The sequence below is a fragment of the Lathamus discolor genome, chromosome 4, assembly GCF_037157495.1.
Source record: "Lathamus discolor isolate bLatDis1 chromosome 4, bLatDis1.hap1, whole genome shotgun sequence".
Taxonomy (NCBI): domain Eukaryota; kingdom Metazoa; phylum Chordata; class Aves; order Psittaciformes; family Psittacidae; genus Lathamus; species Lathamus discolor.
Window position 1 is genome coordinate 8017394 of NC_088887.1, and position 25763 is coordinate 8043156.

A 25763-nucleotide genomic window follows, 5' to 3' on the forward strand; every position below is an offset into this window, starting at 1 on the left:
TTGCACAACATACCAATCATATAATCAACCTTTAAGATCAAGTCCACCCATTACCCCAGGACTGCCAAGACCACCACTGAACCATCACTCATGCCTAAACATGCTGTAAGGGTGGAAGAGGGCTTTTAAAAGAAACTCATTTCAGACAATTTCTTGTTGTTGCGGGAGCTGTGGTAGCACAGGAAACCAAGATGTGAGAGCACAGACAATATCTGGCATCTGGCTTACTTGTTTTCCTGCTAGTTGCTGGCAGCAAGAAAGATTGATTTAAAGAGTGTGGAAAGAAGGAATGCAGAAAGAAAGGAGAGAAAAATGAATCTGAATGGCCATCAGGAAATCAAATAAAAGCACCATCAAGGGACAGATCAGTATGGAGCTTTGCCAGCAGGGAAACAGAAGCAGTAAAAGACAGGGTTTCCAGTACCCCACCTTACAGAAAGGGAAGTGTCAGGGAAGTTGTTAAGAGAGCACAAATAGGAGCTGAAGGGAAGAAACAAAAGGCATGATGAGGAAGGACAGGGAATGAATGGCAGGCCAAAGCAGACGAAGCATAGCAAGGGAAATGCCGAGAGTGTAGTTGTAAGGAATGGGAGTATGAGAAACATCTTGTGGAATCCGATAGGGGAAGAATGCTTTTAATCTCTCTAACATATTCTTAGGACCTAGAATTGACCCCAATATATCAGCCTTTCAACATGTCTTCATAGCCAAACACAACCAAGCAAATCAAATAGTAAGAATGAATCTCTCTAATCAGTGATCTTTGTCATTTTGGTATTACCCATTCCTCTACTGATTTAAATAACAGACCGCATTATGTGCCTGAAGGTCCCAACCCAACCGATGATCTAGTCTCTCTACAGTTTTTAAGAAGGAAAATCTGCATTAGAAACCCTAAGAAATGGTTCTGAAGACAAGTAATTAAGCTGTTTGTGCTATACTTACAAGCCTTACGAGAATCATTTTTGTGCAATAAAAATTATCTACCTTCTCTGATTATTAATCACTCTTGACACTGGCTTTCTCTGTGGTAATACCCTCTCCTAAAACGCTCTGCACTTATGTCAAATCCCTCCTTAATTCCCCACATATTTTTCTCTGCCATGTCATCCTTTTTTACACTCTATCAATTTCTACTTTCTTTCTCAGTTATTCCTGTCTCCTATTTCTCTTGAATGTGCTGCCAAGCTCTTCATTTTAAATTAATCTTGATTTCCCCTTTAGACATTGCCAGAAATTACTTAGTCCCCTTTAGACTATATTTGCCTACCCAAAACCAGTTAAACAGAGATGAAATTACATATTGTTTCACATGATGTGCACTCATTACACACAGAGCCTCTCTCCTCTCATTGGTATGATGAGGGGCTGGAATTAGATGATATTAAGGTCCTTTCCAACTCTATGACTTGATGGGACAGATCACAATGCAAAAAACAATCTAGAAAAAGAAATTATTAAAAAAAAAAAATAATCACATAGCTTTTACTTTTTCAAAACCAGATCCTTTACAGACCATCAGATGCAGACAACATTGCCTTACACTGCACTGATGAAATGCGTAAATAGTGGTTTGTATGTTGTTTGGGTTGGTTTTGTTTTTAATGAATAGGTTTGTTTTCAGAGATTTACAGACATATTAGTTTATCTACAGTTAATTTATATATTAGGACCAAGCTCTGACAGAAAATTAGTTGGCAGATAAAAGCAATGAGCAATGACTTAGTAAGCAATAAATCTTCAGAGCTGCATAAATTCTGCAAAGCACTTGAAAAAGCAGACATTTCTTTTGAAAAATGAGGAGAAAAACACCCTGATCTCCTACAGCAGAATTTAGAGATCTCAGGGCCAGAAATAACATACGAAGATTATTTTATGCCGTGCAAACATAAATCAAAGGCTCAACAGAGCAACAGTGTGATCATCTATATAAAGTATAATTATCAAGCTACCTTGATAATTACATCAGTAAGTAGCATTTAAGCAAACCATTCCTTCCAGAGATAGATCTGGACCGAGTCTTATACCACATACTGATTATTCATGTGTCCAGGAGGCGTAACTGTCAGTCCTCTACCTTTTCATTATTTTCCTACCTCTTCTGCTGTTTTTGCGCATCCTTTTAAGAACACGATTACCATGAAGTTTCAAGCAGAATTAAGTTCTTTGTTGTAGTCAGAATTCCTATTTATAAATCCAAATGCTCATAGGTCTTTTGCCACAAGATTTCATTCCAAAATACAAACTGCCTTCCTTGCCTTTTCCAAGTTCCACATACTCTTCATAGCTATAGCTACTCAAAACATATTTTCTGGTCCTGTTCCCATGTTGGTCTAGCCAACATGGGTTGTTTGATCTTCTTGTAAGTTACAGCCTGTGTCTACACCATTAGTAACATTAAAATGGATTTAATCTACACACACCAAGTTGAACAATTGATTACATTTCTCTGGAATTGTCTATTTATTTGTCATCTCAGAATGAGAAATCTACAATCAGCTATAAATTCTTCTGAGAATATTTATTGTCAAGTCACTGCTACAATGGCAATCTCTTTTTTTCCATTAATCGAATTTCTGGGATAGGGGAGGAGAAGTAAAATCAGATGAAACTGTCTCACAGATACCTAGGTCACCTTAAACGACCTTTTCTGAACCTGGACATATGTAGTTGGGTTCTTTTTGCTCAGGCATTTATGTGCAATTTTCTATTTTGAATTTTAAAGATGAATGTTAAACGGCTCAAGAATTACTTGGTCATTTCTTTAAAGATTTGTTTGCTGATTATTCAATTCATAAATGATAGCACAATCCTACTGCAGACAGCAGCCTCTTGTCTCCTAAGAGACTAGAAGAGTGCACCCTCTTTCTCCTGTGATGACTGCACATGTCATTAGAGGCAATGTGATTTGTGTTAGTATTTTTGCTAGGTTTTAGTAATTTTCCTTCAGAGTCATTGTATTTTTGCTTGGTTTTAGTAATTTTCCTTCAGAGTCATTGTAGCATTCATGGCATTTATTTTTCTCTCACACTACCTGTTCTTGTCTCTCAAGCTCCTTTTAAAAAAGGAAAACCTAATAGCACTGAATGAAAACAAGTTCGAAAAGGCAACACCAGCCAAAGACACCTGGTTTTAAAGTGCTATCATGTCCAGAGTCATACTGTTGTTTTGTTTTAAAGTGAAAAGATATCCTACTAAAAGAGCAGCATTTTCAGTTGACAAAAAAAAAAATGCCATGCTCCCTCTCTGATCAGCTCAAGCATGAAAATCCTTCGTGCAGACACTAACTTAGGAGGAAAGAACATAGGAAAACTCATTGGGTAGAAAGTCATGTATTAGTGTGTCAACAGAAATGCCAGTAAATGAATGTCTGGATACTGTGCTTGCTGTGACTGGTGCCCATCAGCATCAGTATGACCAGGTTAACTACTGAAGAGGGAGCCAAAAACTAATAGACAGGGTCATCAGGAGATACGTGACATACGAGCAGTTGCAGAAGACCTTGTCTTTCTCAGCTTTTGTAGCTCTCTACAGGAACACGACCAAAGAGTAAGCTTTAAGAGTGGCTGCCACTGCATAGTTAATGTATTTTCTAATTCTAACAGCTTGTCCTTTATTTGCACCGGTTTAAAGCATGTTATATTAAAAGGCCATGCTATTTCCGATCAGACTTTAAGTAGAGGGAACTAAATTGCAATGAAGTCAGTTTTAACCTCTTTTTCTTCTCCTTGGTTGCCCTGGGGTACCAAAATGCAGCAATAAATTGGGCTATGTGTAATTTGTCAGAAAATGTTTACTACAGCCTAGTAAACACATTACAAGGTTTACTATCTGCATTGCAGCAAGCAGTGGCACTGCCCAATATGTGACAATGCTTTAACACTCAAGAGAGAAAAAAGGATTTCTTTTTTCAGGCTGTGTCCTGTTAGGGACCAGGAGCTGTCATGACTACTTATGAATAAGCAGCTCAGCTTCTGGCAACAAATTGAAATCCAATCTTCATTGGCTAGCACATACACAACGCTGTTATCTCCTCTGAGAGTTTTAAACCTTTGAAGGAAAACTTAATTTAGAAAAGCCCCTTCATAGGTACAGTCACAACTTCTATGAAACCAGTTCACAAAATACATTGTCTTACTTACTAAAAGCCTATACTTTAAATAGATAGGTCAGCTGTTGGGGATATCTGTTGGCATAATATACCATATTATAATTTTACTAGGGAGTCTCCTGAAGAGAAGAGATGGTGCCTGCCAGTTTGCTGAAAAGGATTCTTTTGATTATCTGTTAATAGAGTACCAGAAACTTACCACCATCTCTTGCTCTATTTTAAATGAGATTTCAGACTTGATTTATCCACATATTTTATTATTTCCCCCAGAAAGATGCGTCATTTTAATGGTGCTTATAAAGATGATAAAGGCAATCAAATGGAAAGCAACTGCTTCATATCTAAGGCTGCCAAAGGTAAACACAGTAAATATTCTTATATATATGTTTATGGTATTGCAAATACCATAAATAACTTTGTTCAACAAAAAAACAAAACAGTAATCTACCCCTTTTACTGTATTAATAAACTAGCAGCAGACAAGAACACTTCATCATAATGGTGCAACTGTCCTCCTGCCACTATCACACAACATAATACTCACTTTGTTTTCCTACTTGAGACCATTACTCAAGCACAGCCACATATGCCACACAACTGACCCTCTATCCATCTTCTGTCATTCCATGTGTTACTGCTAGCAGGAGTATTTTATTTGCCACTACCAGTCACACCAGGAGCTTTAATGATTAGTGACGCTCCATTTAATGGAAAAAAAGCAAGTAGTCAACAGGTAGCTTATGCGCTCTCTCCACAAACGCTGTTCATACCAGATGAGATGCTTAGTTACCCTAAAGGCAAGATGGGGTTACTCCTTGCACATTTTACAAATCTCTTTATGGACTATTAACAAATGAGCTCAAGGCAAAGCGCGTAAGTGTCCCTTACTAATCCTAATTGTCAATCACTTGCTTTACAAACCACAACATATGCAATAACTGGAACCAAACCCTGACACCTGCTGCAAACAGCTGCAGTGAATCTTTGTGGGGAGGAACCCAGAAGCAATGGGCTCAACACATTTTTTACCAGATGCCAGTCAAGAGAGTTACACCTGGATTTTCACAGTCCACTGCTCACTGCAGCATTCCTTTGTCTGGTTCATCTGGCTTCAGGAAATGTTCTGAATCTTCAGAGTTTTAAGGCCTCTAATCTGTCAGTGAGGGCCACAGACACTCAGGGTGCTAACTGCTGAGTAAAGGTGAAGTCATACTTCCATTCACTAAAGCACCTCAACTCCAGTGAATAGCTCCAGCATTTTTATCCTTAAGTCTATCCACTATCCAATTACTGATGTCCGAGATTAGCATGACGACAGGTACTTTTGCAAGAATACTGCAAACCTTCATGAATGAACGTTTATGGCACACATGCCCAACAGAGTATTACAGAAAAGAGTAAGAACAGAATGCTCATCCTGGGTGCATAAACATAGGTGTTAGCCACCCACCTGCCACAACTCCCGCACAGAAGCTCTTCCCCTTCAATTTTCCCCCTGGCTGGGTTTGGATTTCATGCATATGCGTGACAGAGCAACACCTCTTAAGCACCCCAAGAGCTACTGACCATCTCTGATCTGGAACAGAGGAGTGGCTGTAGCACTGTACTAGTCAGCACACACACTGCTTTGGGGAAACACATACTCAGAACAGTCACCTTGGAAAATGCCTTCTACAGCCCGTGATACAATTAGAAATACCCACAAAGCAGGCCTATTACTTCTTCCTAGTCTCTTCTCACTAGGGATGCTTCCTTAAGAGCAGAGATAGCCAGATTTATTTATGAGGCTGGTTCCAGCCCCATAAGAAATTCACCTTTTCAGCCTTTATATTGTCTTCCTTCCTTGGTGAGGATGATGGTGATGGCAGGGGCCTCATCACTAGAATTGCCTCAGAGAAAAAGGGTGCTTCAACTTCTTTGAATGCTCCAAGGAACAAATAAATGGTACTCAAGGATAATACTCAAGGGAGATGCCACAGTGTCAAGAAACAGCGGACATTCCTTTGATTGGGATCACTGTGAAGATTCTACCATTCCCGTAGATTTGCTCAAAAATTTGGACTTTACTTATTTATTCTTTGAGAAGTTGGACAGACATTTGGCATGTAATGTGAGTATCACACTCACTCTAGCAGTGGGTACAGGCACTGCCAGAGGCTATTGGGCAGGAGCCAAAGAGAAGCAACCACAGTTCATCAAATGCAACTGTAAAGGAATCAGATTTTGAACACACAGCAGTCAACTCTGGTATCTTTATGTTTTTGCAAATATCACTGTTGTTCTTTCTTTATCTTGCTTATGCTTTAGTGCTCCTATGGTCATTTCAGTATGTGTTTAATTTGTGAACATTCAATAATGTGTTTAATTACAGGATTATTCTGCATGTATGCACCATCTGGGCTCTACAGCTATTTGTCTTCTTCCTTGAACAAACTCCCATTTGGAGAGCAGAAAGTTCAGTTACAGTGCCTTCACAAAAGCTTGGAAGTGAAGAAACCACTCCTAGCAGGGTTCAGCAACTCACTGCTGCCTTTTGGATGGTCTTCAGAAATGAGGAACAATGGGCTTGGATCCCGCAAGATCCTTTAAGAATCTCTATCTGCCTTGAGGAGCTCAAAGAACTTCACATAGCCAATATTAAGAACTGCACCTTGTTTCTGCTGGCATTGTTGGTCTGCGATGTCTTCCTTATATTTATTCCTCCTTCACTAATCAGATGTGGGGACAGCACAATGGAAATTATAGCTCTTGGACCATTTGATTCAGCACACCATAAGAAAATCCCACTTCTGCTTAAGATTCCAGTGTGATACCCTACCTCAGGATCTGACAGAACTTTTACTGTCCTAGGCTTTGAGGACATTGTAATTCCTCGTCTCCTGGTAGCCTACCCTCGCAGATCAAACATTCAGGCATACTCATCATGGATCAATTTTGTAACTTCTATTGCAGCTTCTACCTGTGGTGTTGGCAAGCTTTGTTGTTTCAGCATTAGCACAGAAAGATCAGCCAGCTCTTTTCTACTTGGTGCCATTCATTCTTACTGCTTGCCTGGTTGTTGCTTTTTTGCACCAGAAGCTGAGAGCATTATGGACAGGCAATGATTTTATACATCAGGCCTCCTGTTCTCCTCAGAAATCAGTATCAACTAGCCTGATGCCCAGAAAGACCCAGATCCATAAACAGGATGAAGAAGGGGAAGAACATGTAAATCAATCATATGCCAAATAAAGACCGATTAGATAATTTGTGTTGAAAAGAATAATTTACCAATACCAACACACATAGGAAAGAGAAAACCTCATGTTACTGAGTGAAAAAGCAAGCACCAAGCACAACCTTGAACAAAATCTGTAATCAGAGAACTGCATAGACACCATGGAAGAATTCCAGAGCCGCATCCTGAGAAACCAGCTATTAAATATACCTGATTTCCAGGTAACAGAGAAACCTCCCGAGGAAGAGACTTTAAAAGACTGTATGAGCAGCTCCAATCTAATAATTAAAGCATAACCTGCATTTCACAAAAAGAAAGAAGATGCTATTGCAAGTGCTTTGTGTCACTCTGACCTCTGTTCATACATGATACTCTTCCATTATGCATTTCTACATTTCTAACCTGATGCTATTACATGCAATAAAGTGATATCAAGCTATTTTATTAATGTTGGATAAGAAGTTGAAGATAACCACAAAGTACACTGAGCATTCTTACACAGCAAGTCTAGGGAACTGGAATAAGCATAAAGGAACCTGCTGTTCTAAGTACAATGCTAAATAATGGCTTGATAGGCATCAAGAACCATAAAACCCATGGACTCATAAGATAAAAATTGTATTCTGTTAGGATGATGAATGACAGAAAACAAACCCCTTAATGCAGCCACACACACATACAAGTTGTATTTTTGTTTTGGGTTTGGGTCTTTTTTAACTCATGTAAGGCTTATTTTCACCCTAAATTGCTGCACTCAATTTTACTCCAAAGTAGGCACATGGAGCATTTCATTTGTATTTATTTCTATTATATTATCAACTCCAAATCAGTTCCCCCCAAGCATAATGAAGACCACATCTAGTTCCTATAGAAGTTAAAGGACTGTTGCAGGGATTACTGAGAAACAGTCTGGCTCAGTTTAGATAAGAAATCATTATGTATTTTACCACCAGTATGTTAATTTGGCCTGTTAACTCCATCTGCCAGATGGGAAAGGGGAAGTAGGGTGATACCTGTGAACTCAGAAGGTGAAAACCTTGTAGTTCACACACCTTAACTACAAGATCATGCTAACTTTTTGAAAACAATGCAAAATGTAAATATTATATCCATTCTATCATAGCCTGGGGTGGAGAAAAGGGGTGCCTGGTTCCACAGTATGACCCCCAGCCATCTTCTATTAAGCTGCTCTCCTAAACCTCGTACCTCCAAAAACATTAAGTAGTTCCTGATTGAGTATATGAATTTTGCACTTCCTATTTAGAAATTTAAGTACTTAGAGATTATGTCACTTAACATGCAGCTTAGCAAGGAATAATGATGACTGAAATAAACGCTTTGTGTTGGTTGCTCAGTGGAAACTGTGAAGAAGCCTCTGACATACAGCAAAATACAATAGAGTCTCCCTGGACATACAGCACTCCAAAGGAGATCTCCTGCTTTTTTCTCTTGATATTTATCAAGTCTCTTTTTGCTTTGTTTTAACAGTATAATTTAAAAAATAAAAATCCAGTATACCGCACCAACATTAGGGCCCCCAGTACAAGCTGTATCCAGCCCTGGGGTTCCCAGTACAAGAAAGGAATGTACATGTTAGAACAAGTCTAGAGGAGGGCCATGAAAACAATCAGAGCTGGAATACCCCTCCTGTGAGGAAAGGCTGAGAGAATTGGGGTTGTTCAGCATGGAGAAGAGAAAGTTCAGGGGAGACCTCATAGTGGCCTTTCAGACTGTAACAGGGGCTTATGAGGAAGACAGTGACTTTTTACCACAGCCTGTAGTGACAACAGAAGGGGCAATAGTTTTAACACTCAAAGAAAGTAGGTTTAGACTGGATATAAAGAAGTAATTCTTTTACTATGAGGGTGGTGAGGAGCTGGCACAGGTTGCTCAGAGAAGTTGTGGATGCCCTATCGGGTCAGATGGGGTTTTGAGCACCCTGACCTAGAGAAAGATGTTTCTGCCCATGGCAGAGGCTTGGACTAGATTATCTTTAAAAGTGCCTTCCAACCCAAACCATTCCATGATTCTATATTCCACTTTTAAAACATATTTGTTATATATTTCAATAATGTACTTTAGAGAAAAGCCACAGGCTCAAAGCCATAAAAAACACAAACCCAGAACCCATCCCAAGAAGTTCAAAAGCAAGGACAGATTAGGACCTCACTCCAACACAGCAGCAAAGGCAGCAGACTCTTAGATCTGATAATATACACCATGCCAGACACCAGATGGCCTGTCCACAACGAGCCATGAAAAACTTATTGTACAGAGGATTTAAACAAGGGCCTCCCAGACTGCAGACCTACTTGCCCTGCCATCAGATAAACCCTAGTGCTGTCTCAACTTTAGAAGACTGAAACCGTGCATGGGCACATTTTCCACTGTGTCAAGTTTCACAGACATATCTTGATTTTCTTCTATTCAAAAGGCATTCTGACATGAAAAGTTAAGAAAAATGATACTTTCATTAAGATATACTTCATTATTCTCTCAATCACTGCAGTAAAAGGGAACTTTTACTTAAAGAAGGGACAGCAATACCCACGATCTTAACAGGAAAGATTCGAAACGTTACCATCGAATGTGATCAGCATCATAAAACCCAGGATCACAGTTCATGCTCGTCTAAGAAATGTCAGTAACACGACAGCTAAAAATATAGCATGGAGACCACAGAGTCATGACACTAGACACCCTAAGTAGTTTTAAAAGCTAACATGTTTCTAATAAAAGTGTTAAACAGAACAATTTTATCTAATTGATAGCCAGCTGTACTTAAAAACTATGACCATTATGACCTGTAAACAGATAAAATCCTATCAAGCACAATTACCCACTTCACACAAAGGGCGAAAGCATCTAGATAAACCACACTGGCTGTCAGATTCTCCAAATGTGGCCACTTAAAAATGCCTGAACTCTCACGGCTGATGCGGAGTCCTGGACACTTTCTTTAATGGTTGTCACTGTAGCATCTTTAACAGCACTAAGGGATAGGAGTCAAAAGAAAATAAGAACAGCTTTTATAACCGTCACCAAACAGCAGTTACTCCTGTTGCAGACCTAAGTAGAATTTATATAAAAAGGGGAAAACTTATTCCAAGCAGCCTGTTCATTCTTCAGGGACTGTAGTGATAGGACATGGGGAAGCAGGTTTAAACTAAAACGGGAAGTTCAGGTTAGATACAAGGAAGAAGTTCTGTACTATGAGGGTGGTGAAGCTCTGGCACAAGTTGCCCAGAGAAGCTGCAGCTGGCCCCATCCCTGGCAGCGTTCAAGGCCAGGTTGGCCAGAGCCTTGGGCAACAGTCTAGTGTGAGGTGTCCCTGCCCATGGCAGGGGGTTGGAACTGGAGGATCTTAAAGTCTTTTCCAACCCAAGCCATTATGTGATTCTGTGATTTTGCATTACATAAACAAGACATGCAAAAGTATGGAAATCAGTATGAAAACCCTGTAAATTAGTAGCTAGCAACAATCCTACAGAAGAAGCTTGGAGGAAAGGAGATGGGGATTGGAATATCAAGAAGGTGTGGGAAGGAAATATAAGTAAACGATAGCGTGATGTACAAAAGGCTACCTACCAGTAGATACAGACCCCTCAGAGGCGTAAGCCCACGTGCACGTTCACAACCTGATTAGGCAAAACGTCCAAATGGGTAGCTACTGCATGTCAGAATGCACACCCCAATCCTGAGCTAAGGAACACCTTCCCACACTGGAAACTCTAAAGAGTTCTCACAGGGACAGGTGTGTCTGTCCTGGGCACAATTACCAAAAAGGCTGAAGTTCCCTTTTCTTACCCACACTGACAAATTGCAGACAAACCATCCAACTTGGCAACTGTTGTCCCTCAGGTACCAGAAGCAGTTCTATCTGCCATGCTATTTTGAAAGCAATGCAGCTTGAACACTCTTTTTAGGAGTATTTTGGAAAAAAACATAACACATAGAAACACTTGACAGGAACAATCTTCTACAACTCATGAAGCATTTGAAGTTCATTGGAAAGACTTGATGCCATAAAAATACTTTTAAAACCAAAAGTTAGCCCAGTGACTACATTTAGGAAAGACAGAGGGTAAAAGCTTTCCAAGAAGGAAAGAAAGAAATGTGTTCATGAAAATTCTTTAAGCAAAGGACCTTGTCTGACTCTACCAAGCAGTTAGACAACTGAATGGAAAAGGAATACACAGCTTTACAAATGCAGGCAAAATGTGTTTTGTTTTACAGTGTTTGGCTGAATCCTTCTGCATACTGGGTAAAAAATGTTCTTCTCAAGGGTTTTGTGCACAGGTTTGGTATTGACCTACACAAACAATCCAGCTACTGATCTAAGAACTTTGCCCTTTCTCTGAGGTTTTTCTTATTCACAGTAGATGACTGAAGCGAGCATGTTCCAGTTCAAGTAAGTTACCCAGAGACAGGATCAATGTTCCTAGCTGAAAAGATGATGTGGCACTAGTCTACTCAATGCTTGAAGGCTTCAGTGATCACATAGTACTTCTTAATGGGATCTGAGCTCTAAGCAACAGAAATACATATTTCTGGAAAGGAAGTATCCTTCAACATGCTGCTGAGCTCACACTACAGTAGGAACTACCATGACTACTCCTAACAGTTCCAGCTTAGCTACTTAAGCTGCTCCTTGGCAGAAGTTGAAGAACACATGCAGCTCAGACCACTCTCATGAGACTTCTTTGCTACAGAAACACTCAAACTTTTCCCCTTTCTTACATCTGCCAGCATAAGAAAGCTATGTTCTGAGGGCCTTCAAAAGAAAACTTGGAGGTTAATAATGCTGCCCTTGACAAAATTTAGAAGCTGCCTCAAGTTAATATCTGGGTTGATCATTCAGTGATATGCCTTTTTTTGTTAGGACAGAAGTGTAAAGTAACAGGACTTGAATCTCGCCACTATTCTGAAATGAGCGATAGCTGCTACAAAGACTGCTCCCCTGAAGAGGTGCAACAGCAACAGTTTAAAAGGCTGACTTGTACACTGAGGAACAGGATCACACCCTGAGGGTAAAACACTTACTGAGCTGTGAGCAAACTCCAGCGGAAGACCTAAACCTGGCAGATTCTGGAGGCAGAGAAATGCTCACTGCAATCAACGCTAGGTCAGCTCTTCAGTTGCTACAAAGGACAGAGAAGGGCAAAATTATGTGCTTCTCCTTCCCTTTGGGCCTCCTGTAACAGACCACGCGAATCACTAGCAGAAAGGACTGGTAGCAGTTGATCCCACTGCAGGTGGGGGGCTTGAAGAGTGTTGACAGTAAAGAAGGTGAAGCAGGTAGGACTTGATGAAAAATAAACTAGCAATTTCTTTTAACACACACACACACACTAGGTTTTCTGCTTTGCCACTAAGATGTTCTTCCAAAGAGAAAACATTCCTATGACAGAAAATTCACAGATCCCAGAATGATGCCAAAGACATAAAGAGCCAACATATATGGGATTTTCTCCTGGTTATTTTTAGAGTTGTGGGCTTAAAATCCCTGGAATTTGCTGATATGTATAAGGTGCTCCCCTAAAAAAGGGCAAAGACACATACTCTTACTGTGAGGGTGCTGAGGCGCTGGCACAGGGTCCCCAGAGAAGCTGTGGCTGCCCCAGCCCTGGCTGCCCCATCCCTGGCAGTGTTTAAGGCCAGGTTTGACAGGGCTTGGAGCAATCTGGTCTAGTGGGAGGTGTCCCTGCCCATGGCAGGGGATTGGAACTAGATGGTATTTTACATCCCTTCCAACATAAACCACTATGATATGAACACCTGAAAGTGCATCAAACCTTAAGCCATGAAGTATGTCTGGAAGCCTGACATTTTAGACTTTAGAAGGGCAGTGAAAAATAAAGGATAAATCCAAACAAAGACATAGGTAATATATCAAAAGACATCAGAAAACCTATGACTTAATCTGTAGCATGGATCAAGCTCCAGCCTTGTTAAAGTATGTGAAGAGGTCACAGCAATGTTACTGCTGGACCAAAGAAGTCCACAGTTGCAGGACTTTAGGTATATGCAGCCTTTCAATCTAATCATGTCTTTGCACAAGTGCTCAGAAGTAGAAGTATCCAATCTTTTTTAATAGAAGTTTCAGAAGTGGGATAAAATTGGCTTGACATTTCTCAGCTTGTCCCTGAGAAAATGGTAAGATTGCGTAGCTCTTTCGTGAGGTAAACCTACAGCCTTGCAGGACAAGTGACAAAACTCTCATTTCTACCTTCCTGGAATTACAGAATATCAAACCAAGTTATTGGCATAAGAAGCTAGTGACCTGACATTTCAGGTTTACTTGAGTGGATGTATCTTTTGAAAACATCCTGATAAAAGAAGCATTTCAAAGCTCTAATAAAATAGTCCTAAACTGGCCAAGACCAGCACAGAAACAAGCTTTAATGTTCCCATACTCTAAGAATTTGGTTACTTTAGACAACTTACTGCTGTAAAATTAGTTTGCGAACTACTGAGAAGCCAATTCTTCCTATGCAACATTTGCTAGAATATATTAAATTTGACAGATACATTCAAGTCTTCTTACCTCTTGTCCTGAAAGGTAGTATGCTGCTAGAAGACCACCAATGAAGCGAATATTGACCTCAAAAACAGATACTTCAGAATTCTAGAACAGAAAGAAAGAGTCAATATTTAACCAACTCCCTAGTAAGCATGGGTAAAGCCCTTCCCAAATCTTCGTTTGCAAAGCCAAGCCATCAATCAATCACCAATGGGAAAATAATCATCAAAGCAGATGTTTTGTTTGTATTGTTTCAGTATCTAGATTCATACTGAACTTCCCATGCACATCTTCACGACACCAAATTACAATCCTAGTTATAACTTCAATTGATTTTAAAAAAATCAGACTAGTTTTTCTCCTGCTTTCTAACCTGATCATCACCACAAAGTGCAATTAAAGTTGTTTGGGAATAGTGGGAAGGAAGAAAAGACCTGCATATTTCCATAATACAGCATCTTTTCTCTTACGTTTAAGCATACCACTGCCATCCCTGCAGATGTTCAAGGCCAGGCTGGATGTGGTTCTGGGCAACCTGATCTAGCTGAAGATGCCCCTTCTCATTGCAGTAGGTTTGGACTAGATGAGCTTTGAAGGTACCTTCCAACCCAAAATGTTCTATGATTCTCTAACACCAAATCTTCTGGGTTTACAGGATAAAGCAAAATAATAATTAGGTAATTCCTGTAATGCACTTTCTTAACCTGAATTATGAATGTACAATCTTAAATTCAGATATTTTAACATAGTCTCTGTCTAGGAATAGCATTTACGTATTTAATGATATGACACATAGTACTTCAACACCACCAGGAAACTCAAGAGAATAAACCGTTTTACTGCCTTCCTCCACATTAATATCATTGGGCTAAATTCACCAGTATCTTGTGACTCATTTGAACCACTGAAAATTTAAGAGGAACTAGGCTTGTTCTTATATCTTTCTGCCTCCCTCTGCACCCCATTCACTCCTTTGCCTGCATACACCCTATCTGCTTCCTTCATAAACTTGTAATTCAAGCCATTAAACACAGAAACGCAGTTATCTTAGAAGATTTTGAGATAAGGGAGACTTCTCCTTTCATCCAGAAAAGTCACCACAATGTACGCTGTACAAGTTGACACATCTGTTAGCACACAGTTCAAATTTATGGGTATATCTTTCCTTTCACACTATTTCTATGGCACCTGAAGTTGTATTGTGCATTTTGCTTGTATCCAAAATAAATGTGCTTTGCACATATTATGTACTTCAGAAAGATTCTAGGAATACTCTAAAAGGTTCCTCGAATAGCACTGATGATTAGAAGTCTGAAGTTTGAAATAGTCCTAAATATAGGTTTTTAGTAAAAAGATATTTTTATTCACATATAGGTGACACAAAAAAAGTATCAACAGTGCAGCATACTATTCCGTTTAATACCTATGAAGGTCATGAATCACAGAAGCAATAGTATAGTGTAGAGTGAAAAATTATTTATATTTCCTAGTAAAAGAATCCAAGAGCAACAAATTTATATATTTATAAACTTCAAGCCATGTAAGGAAATTACTCAAATCTGATGTATACGACAAGTCATTAACCTTCAGAAGTGTTCTCTGATACATAGGAAGCTGTCATTGAACCTTAGATTCTTGGAATACACAGTCTGATTCTAAACCTACTTTGAGGACAACCTTCCTGGTCTAGTGGAGGGTATCCCTGCCCATGGCAGGTGTTTGGAACTAGATGGTCTTTAAAGGTCCCTTCCAACCCAAACTAGTTTGGGATTCTACAGTTTTATGGGAATTTCTACAGTTTATATTAAGACAACCTTAGATCAGACGAAAGTTACGGAAGTAATTTAGTTTACCCTCATAACAGTACCATTATGTCTATGCTCTCTGATATATAGGATCTTCAGTTTTAGACTAAATAATTATCTGGTGTTAACTGCAAAAAGCAGAATAGAATTTCTTTAATGTTTGCCAGATAGTCAATATATAAAACAAAAAGAATAATTTCTGAAACATAAGATATAACATAAACCCAACAGGAAGCATCTGCTCAATTCTGACTGTATGCCCACATTTCATTTTGTGCATTATTGGAATGTCCAGGGAAAGTCCAAGGATTGAAATACAAATTGCACCACAATCTGGTGACAATCCCTGAATCAGCAATAGGAACACTAACTGAGAAGGACAAAATAGAGCCATTTCTTTAACACTTCCCAACTGCGCACACAAAAAATTGCTTATGATCAATTGGGAATTTTTTTTTTGATAGATTCAGAACAGGCAAACTATGATGATCCAGATGGCATTCTTCATGTTAAAACATCTTAAGGACATGGAAGAAGAACAGATTTTACTGTTAGGTAATTTATACAGAACGGTTTGGGAGGAAATTGTCTTTTACAGCTCAGTTACTTCCAACTACTACAACCCAGTAAAGCCTCATTTCTGCCTTCATTTGTGACACCTTGTTGGTTCTCACTGACCACTTCCCCTCCCCCTTCCACTTTCCGATTACAAGTTGGACTTTGGAAATAGAATATATAGCTATATCTTTGCTTATAATTTAAAGTGCGAGAGGGTTAGCATGTTGCAGAGAACTTCCCTAAAGCTTACACTGATACTTTGAATCCTAAGTTTTTTAAGTTCCAGCTGGAAGACCTCTTCTGTCTCCCCCTCAAGTGGAACACTCTGAAAAAGACTAGGGAAGTATTAAGGACAGCTCTACTTACCACACTGAAATCAAGGTTTTTGTCAATCCACTCTTGTCCTTCTCTGAATTCATCGTGAAGCCCCATGATATAAAGAGTATCCAATGCATCTACTATGGTAGCACCCATTTGTGAGTTTCCTGCACACAAAAAGAAGGATTTCTATTACAAGCGATTATATTATTACTTTTCTTAAACTTCTTCAGAAGCATGAGAAAATAACCCAAGCGGTAGTAAAGCAAAATTACAACAAAGATGACAGCACAAAGAATAATCAAAACAAGGAGAATAACACTTCTCTTTCAAAACAGCAGTCCTCTGGCACAGTTTGGCTTCTGGGGACAAAAAGACAACTAAAGACAGAAAGAAAAAATCCTTCTCATCTGCTTTCCTAACCTGACCACAAGCAACCGTACTTTGACACAAAAAAAGGACAGAAAGACATCCAGCTTCAAAGAGCTATCAGGAATTCTAGGACAGAAGTGTTAAAAAAAAAATAAGAAATAATAAAATGCAAGCATATGCAAGATAAAGCAACCGGTACTTGCAGTAATGCCTTGCACTTCCCAACACTGACTACTGAGACAGTAATTATAGAAGCTACCTAGTCACTAAAGCATGGGCTGATGAGCACAGACATCCAGACCTTGCTTGATTGATAAAGCAGGATGTTTGCATCATTGCCTGCAAATGACCCACACTATGAGATGCTGATGGATTCCTCAACTGCCACCATTTAAAGTGTAACATTTAAAGCCAAATAAAAATCAATGGTGCTTTACTCGAAAATACTGTTCACTTGAAACCACAGCAATTTCCAGGCGATTGATGAGTGACTCATCAGTTTGTGCAAAGGAGACAAGATGAGGAGGTGGTGAGATGCTGCCCACTTTGGCCTTGACCTCCTTAGTCCATCTCAACCTAAACTGTTGCCTTTAGTAGGCAGGTCTTAATTTCTAGAGAAAAGCAAAAAGTACAACTTTTTGCATTTATTTTCATGGTGGTGTATGACACTTCCTATGAACTAAAAGTAGCCAAATTTCACTGTTCATACCAGTATTCTATAAAACAGTACAATAACTTCATGATTAGCAATTTAATGACAGTAGTCTCCCAGCAAGTTAAGCCAATTTTATTTTTTTAATGTGCTTTTCATCCATAGCAAAATCTCTATAGTGCAGTGTTCCTGCTTGTTGTTTCTATTCATTCATTTCTGGTTTTTACATGTTTAGAGTTATTTTTTTCTCCTCAAGCATAACAATAACTGAAGCCATCACCCCCACTGTATCTCTTTTCACACACCTAAATTGACACTTAACATGCAAGCTTAACTCCATTTTCAGGGATTTCTTTACCTGAATAATAAAAATTAGGCAGCCTCTACCAACTAATTTCTTCAGAAATAGCCATGCATATGTTTTAATTTAAACTAGATATGGAAAGTCTAAAGTCATGGTGTTTGTTAAGAATATTCAAGCATAGAACAGGATACACTACCTTTCACAAGATTAAACACACATTCTTCCACAAATTGTCCAGCAGGCATACCTATAACTCTCAGGAAATGAATTCAGTGGAGGGGGGTAAGTACTGTAAGGTTGAATGCCTTCAGCCAAATGACAAATTCCATTGCTTGTGCTGAAGTGGAGGTTTCTTTGAGCAGAGCTACAGCATGCATTTAACTCTGCACCTTTTCATAAGTATTAATGTGAAGTTATCTAATTAATCACTTTAAATACACAAATAAGACCATGACACAATGACTAACCTCAGTATTAGCCAACAAGGCATTTTTGACCGGGAGCTGGAGTATGTTGTACTGCTAGGGCACTCAACAATTTCTGTTCCTTTATTTAAGTACACTGATATTAGCAATTTCCAAATACACAAGGCGTTTGAACAAATAGGGATAATCCTGAAAGTTCTCTTGTAATAGTTTCAAAAAACCAAAAAGTTTTTGACTTAAACACAGTTATAAACACATCAGTAAGCTCTCATAGTTGACAGCTAAGATAGGGTGCACAGAATATACTGCATGGGCATGGACTGGTGTGTCATTGCCCCTCCAGTCCAGTACAGCAAAACAGACTTGCTCAGCATTTTTTGCCCCTCAGAGTCAATTAAAGACATAGATACATATTCTAAGATTTTGTCTGGGCTACACTCCAATATTTTTTTCAAGCTCTCCCAGATGATGCCTTTTTGTCCCTCTCTCATCTTTTATGTCTATCATTCCTAGACCCACAAACATCCAACAAAACACGTGTGTGTGAACAAAGCCCCTTCTACTCAGACATGCTTCTTATACAAGCAGTGATTGGTGCCTGTTTCTGAAATGCAGAACAGTATGGTTTTAGTTTCTAGACTCCATGCAAGAGCTCAACTATTTCTTATAAGGATCACATTTATATCATAACCTATAACAAATTATTATTTTTTCTTATTTCTTACTCATAAGTAGGCTATTTCAAACAATTTTGGTTTGGTTTTCCTTTTTAACTGCACACCAGCCTGTCTTTCGTGAGGAAGACTCAGAACAATCTTTGGGTTTTAAACCTTTTTGGCTGAACACATTTCCAAAGGGCCAAGAGATGACAAGCCAGTATTTTGCAACAGACTGTCTACCCAGTCTTCTTCCTTTAGTGGCAATCAGGCAGCACAAAGCAAGCTAATTCCCTCCCTCTGGACGCTGAGGGAGAAGAATCCAAAATACAGAGTTCATACCCAAAAGTCTTGTGCCTACAAGAATAGAGGACATAAGGCAAAAGTAGTCAATGCACGTAACACCTTGGCTGGCCCATGTTACAAAATAGATATAATTTACAGCCATTTGCAGGCTACACTAGGTAGGGTTAGGGAGTAAAATTAATGAGTTGCTCTCAGCTTCTGTCTTGGAGGACAATGTAGAGAGGATGTCATTCTTAATTTGTTTCTAAATAACGGCTTCCATGAAATCCGTCTATATCTGCTGAGATCCACGACTTAACCAGAACAGGCAGCAATGTTGTCATTGCTGTCTCACTCCATCTTAAAAATGCCCTGCACTGATAGCAAAAGCTAAAGCAGGAAGAAACAGCAAGTGTTCAGTGACCACTGGCCTGCATTAGAGTCACATGTGATGCTACAGGGGAAACAGGCTACAATGGATAGGCAGCTGTACTTCCACCTCCTGATGTTGATACAAACTGTTCAGTCTAAAGTCACAAAGAGAAATCATTTTCCACTCATAACAGAGTATGGGTTTTTCCCTTTCATAAGCATACTAAGATTCATCAATTTTGCCTTAAAGAGAAAAGTCTTCCTGGACTTAAACTGCAGAAAGTGTCATTTATAAGTCATGAAGTAATTCTGAACAATGAGATAATAGTATACACTGCTTACTACCACCTCAGTCTGATCTATTATTGCTCTGAATACAGAAAGAGCAGATGTCTCATTGTGGTGAAAAAGGATATAAAACAATTAAATTATAACAGAAAATAACACTTCTCCTAGCAGAAGGCACTTCTCCCAGGGTCTGCCTCTGTTCAATACAAAGGCTCAGTTGGTCACATTGAATAAGATAATAACTGATTCCAAGAGGGCTCAGTTTTACAAATGTCAGATTAGGAAGTGTCCTCTTTATATAATTATAGTTCTAGTTGATTGAGCTCCAAATTTAATGAAGTTTGCCTAATGAATGCAATGCTCATTCTTCTAAATAAAACAGAACATCCATCATGAGCTAATGGAAGGAATTTAGCAGTGAAATAGCTGAACTATTAACAAAATTGTGCACACTTTCGTTAAGCAAAAGTATTATTCCAAAGTACTGCAAAATAATAATTCAGATTTATATTTAGGTAGATTTCAGTTTCCTGGGAGTAGACAAATAATACCTTCACTTGATAGCACATAAATCTACAGTCTGAAATATCTAACAAATCATATGACTAAGTGTAAATAGCAGGGCCATTGAAAGAAAAATTGTTTTCCGATCTAAGATTCTTTCAGTATGCTAACATGCTAGATGAAGAATTGGTTTATTTATATCATTTTAAAGTCTCACAAGAGACTATCAAAGTACAGGGAGATAGATCTTTGTGATATGTTCCATGACTAAAGGAATATGAAGAAAATAAATAGCCCATTTCCATTGTACCTTAAGTATAGAGATTTAGAAAGTCTGATACTTATTATGTGGAAGCAGAAGAGGCTATGAGCAGTGAGGTGCTAGAGAAAATAAGTGAACTAGAATAGATCAATTATGACCAGAGAAGACCATGGAAATCTGAGACACAGACACATTATGCAAATAAGGAACTAGATGACAAATTAAAATTCTATACCAGCAAACAGGTCATGCATTCCGAGGAATCATCAAATAGGTGTTTCACAGAAATTTCCATTATTTGACACATTGAATTACATAATGGTTTGAGTTGGAAAGGAGCTTAAGATCATTCAGTTCCAACCCTCTGCCATGGGCAGGGATGCTTCACACTAGACCATGTCACTCAAAGCTCTGTCCAACCTGGTCTTGAACACTGCCAGGGATGGGGCAGCCACAGCTTCTCTGGGCAACCCATTCCAGTGCCTCACCACCCTCACAGTAAAGAACTTCGTCCTTGTATCTGACCTGAACTTCCCCTGTTTTAGTTTAAACCCATTTCCCCTTGTCCTATTGCTACAGTCCCTGATGAAGAGCCCCCCCCCCCCCCTCCAGCATCCTTACAAGCCCCCTTCAGACACTGGAAGCTGCTCTGAGGTCTCCAAGCAGCTTCTCTTCTCCAGGCTGAACAGCCCCAACTTTCTCAGCCTGTCCTCATACATGTCCCGTATCTCTTCCTTTCTTCAACAGGTATACACCACAGACAAGTTCATTACTTCTTGCAAAAAAGCACTTCCATGGAGGCTTTCTTTAGCCTGAACTGAAGGCTGAGCATGTGTACTGGGTCTGGTTGAGATATAGTTATTTTTCTTCACAGCAGAACATATGGTGCCGTGTTTTGGATTCATGACTAAACCAGTGTTGATAACACACCAGAGTTTTGGCAGAGCAGGGGACAGTCTGGCACGCAGACATTCCTCAAGGACCACTTGGGTTTTCAGCCTGCTTGTGGTAGGTGGTGAGTGAGTGCCTTTGCATTACTTTCCCCCTCTCACCCTTTTCCTTCACTTAGCAAAGTACCTTTTCCTCAATGTGTAGGCTTTCTTGCTTTTGCTCTTCCTATTCTCTCCCCTCTCTCACTGGGGAGAAAATTCTCCTTCTTTCCCTTTCACCATCTGTCTGTACTTCAAAGCTCTTGTGTTACAAGTGTGCTAGTGTCTTACAACACAATTGGCATCTACCCAAAGATGAGTTAGAGGAGTAACAAACCCAAAGGAAATTCAGCCTGTTCAAATGGATCTCTAATTACCAAAATGCACACTAGGTCACAGCAGGGCTACTACAAAGTAAAGGCAACCAGCCTTAAGTGGAAAGTTACCATGAGGCCTCTCTACCTCCAAGGAAAGTCGTATACAATAGGTCTAATAGGTACATGTAGTCATTCTTACCCTTCCTCCTTATGCAGTGACCAAAAGGGAAATATTCTATTACTAAGCTCATCAGTTTGTTTACAATCAAGGTAGGGTTTGACTATTTCCTCAGCCAGTGACAAAAATCACAGAGGAATCTAAGAGACCGTTATTCTGGTTTACAAGGACAGCCTATGGATATCCCAAGCAGCTATGTTTTGAAGAAAGCTATGGGAATTGGCGAGACTGCTTGAGTAAAAACAAGTTGGGTATAGTAAAAGCATTTGGACTGATACAGAGGCAACTGCCTCTATATCATACAAATAGCAAGTAAGTCTGCTGCAATCCTTGCTATGGAAATAAGTTAATTTACACTCTAGAAAGCCAGCTTCTCTTCATAAGCATTAGAAAGCTGGAATCTATAGTTAGTTATGCACAGAGAATAGAGATCTGCCTGTAAGGAAATGGCTTTCACTCTTAAAACAGCACAGCCAATGGGATGATCATACTGATGGACAGAACCATAAGATACCAATAGACCTTGTGTGCAAGAAATAGTATTGTCTCAGCCACTCTTATCTAGCTCATTTTTTCAGGGCCCTGGACAGACATCATTTACTCGAAGCAGAACCTATTCCTACTGGTTCAAAACACCTTTGATTACTTGTCTCATTAACTGGAGGTGGAAAGAAGATTCCTCTGCAAAAGGAATCTAAGAGGAACAACGTGCCAAGTGATAATTAAACTTAATTCCTAAGCTGAATTTCTGCTCTGTTCTGAACCAGACAGCGATCCAGCACTACTGCCAGAGCAACCCAACAACGGATGAGCCCAAGCATAGAGCAGCTCCTCCCCTATTCCATCACTGTGATTTGAGAAACTGAATAGGAGATGTAAAGCTTTATGAAAGTAGCATACCCTGGCACACTTTGAACCTGAAAGATCAGTTATTTTTCACACAGGTGTTTTAATCCTCAGCAATGGAGTGAAAATGCTTCCTTGATAAACTCAGCCTCACATTAAGTACAGAGTTATTACAGTCCTAAAGAAATAAATATTCTTGTTATTGATATTCCTGCCTGCCCAGCTTCAGAATGCCTGAAAAATGCAGACTGGGCAAGACTGTACTGATGTAGGAAAAATATTGCAATTGCTACTCAAGAATATTCATAGAATTCAAGTTTTCAGACTGTAGCAACAGGATTTCTTAATGTGATAGACAATTACAGATGTGGTAGGAAAATATGTAACATGAAAATTAAATGCGAACGATTATCAACACAGTTTTCTGTATATCCAATGAAGTTCTGGCAATAAAACTGCCAGTACTGCAGCATACCACTTATAAAGTGTCTTAATGACTCAAAGAGCAAGGTAACATTTAAGAAAATGAATTAAATTTTTGAACGAGAGTTTAATTACACTGTGAAAACAAGTGCCTCAAAATTAGTCAAGGAAACTACGCATTGTATAAAAAACCGCACTGCATTTCAGCTCAGCTATAAAATGCAATGAATAGGTCTTTAAGTATCCATGAAGAAACCAATCGCCTTTAACATTTTAGACTAATTAAAAAAGCAGAACAAAAACCTAAGCATGTTGATTGCTGAGTTCTGTTAAATTGCTGATAATAGAGAACATGAAAAGGAGTTCTTAATCTTTTGTACCAGACAGTATTTTAGCATATAAATTACATTAAATAATCAATTGCAATGCTTGCCTTAATTTTATAAATGAGGAAGTAATGGAAGTGAAGCACTAAAGTGCATGCCAGTCTTCGTTAAAGAAGTGGACCTGCAGGTAGATGTTATTAATCAACAAACTGCTGCTTAAACAGCTACGTCCTTAAGACCCAAATTTAAAAACTCTTAGTATTTATACTACAGTAAACCTTCCCCTTCTCTGTTGCTCACTTGACTGCTTCACTTTGCTCTCCAGCTAAATCTTACACAGCCCTTCAGCTACATTCAAAATTCATACAAGCAACAGTTGAATGCGGTCCCTCTAGTACAAAGCCTGAGTGTCCTCAAAACTAGAGAGAGGATTAACATACTAATTCCAGACAGTTTTGATTTTCTACATTTGCACCCAATTGTCTTCTCCATATTCTTCTTATTTTGGTTTTAAACACAACCACAAAACTGAATTATAGTAGATAGGAGGACTGTGTGCAAGCCATAATTGTGATTAATGCTGAAACTATGATCTGCGTTAGTGGTTAACACCTAATATTAACTGAAAGGGTGCAATGTCATGAGAGAAAGATTAGGGTAAGCTTCAGAGTAGAAAAGGAATGAGTGAGAGGAGATGGCATTAAATTGAGTACAAAGGAGGGAATAGAAGCATATCAGAAGGGAGGCAAGAATAAGAAGTGAGACCTTTATGGTGATGGCAATTGGCTACATCCATGAAGCAATCAAAACTAACCAAATACACATATCTGGAGCAACTCCATTTTGAGAAATCAGGAAGTGGAAGACTGATGGGAAGAGTATCTGTGAATGATGGCTCAAAGGTTTGTAGAACCTAAATACAGGCAGCAGTCAGCTAAACCCAGCAACATGCAAAGCAAGATTAATATTTGACAGTAAATAAGAGAGCAAGATGTTATCCAGACTCAAGCAGAGTTACGTGGCCTGAGTGCAGAAATTTTATGTATGAAGCAAGCTAAGTACTGATTTTCCAAGACACTAAAGATACAAATTCTTACAGATAACAGTAACCTAAACTACTTTGTCAGCTAGGCAGTAGGAAAAGCATCACAAACCCCACACCTCTAACAGCCATGTCACATAAGCTTTTTTATCTTTAGAAAACAGCTTGGGCTACTTCCACACATTTTGGTCTGAACCACATTCTAAATTTTCTTTAAGACAGCTGAAAGGGAGCCGATTCCAGTGTGGGAACTTCATTAGAATGGTTCAAAATTCAAGTGAACAATATTGGTGTGTTAGGCACAAGCACGGCACTGCACTCATGTGGTTGAACTGTTACTGAATTACAGCTGCCTCATACATCTGCTGGCTTCATCTGATAGCAAAGACTACTTGCATCTGCCTCCCACTTTGAACACATGCCCATGGAGTTGTCCTTAGTATCTTTAGGTTTGGAACTCAGTATGCCAATCCTTCTTTAGTTGGCATGCCTGTTTACTTAATATTTTAACACAGCCCAAAATAGACAGCACAGCCTTAGTTTCATTTCCTTATCAAAACCCCTGTTCTTAGTTCCGAATGATAGGAAACAATTTTGAACTTGGAGAAAGCATTCCCACAACCTAAATAATTCCCAAATCAAAACAAACACAAGCCTAAAGATTCCCAATGGGAAACAAATACTTTTTTTTTTTTCCCCCCTCAGAGCAAACCATCTGGTTTGTAAGAGAAAAACAGGAAAGGATGCCTTTAGAGAGAATACAAATTCTCAGACTGAGCCTGAGCCCTGAACTCTAATATGGCTTAATTTCTTCATTACCATTTGATACAGATATTTACCTCACTATACAGGTTACAGAAATGAGGTGTGTTTAATAATGCCACAAGATTAAACACCAGTTCAGAAATATGTAAGAAAGCCACTGAGCACAACTGACCTAAATGTGTTGTACATGAGCTAATACAAACTGGATGAGAAGAATTCAGTGAGAACAGTGCATTATTAAAAAGAACAGAAGGCAACAGCTGCTTATGGTGAATTTTCCTGATA

At 39.1% G+C, this 25763-nt stretch overlaps 1 protein-coding gene across 2 annotated transcripts in view; it reads right to left on the reverse strand.

The window, feature by feature from the left end:
- MAN1A2 (mannosidase alpha class 1A member 2) overlaps positions 1-25763 on the reverse strand; it is a 140425-nt gene that overhangs the window by 61641 nt on the left and 53021 nt on the right. For both annotated transcript variants that reach the window (XM_065676185.1, XM_065676186.1), the window contains exons 4-5: positions 16581-16699; positions 13876-13956 (exon numbers count right to left, since the gene is read on the reverse strand). In XM_065676185.1, the coding sequence (XP_065532257.1) occupies positions 13876-13956; positions 16581-16699 (200 nt within the window). The remainder of the gene's footprint in view (positions 1-13875; positions 13957-16580; positions 16700-25763) is intronic.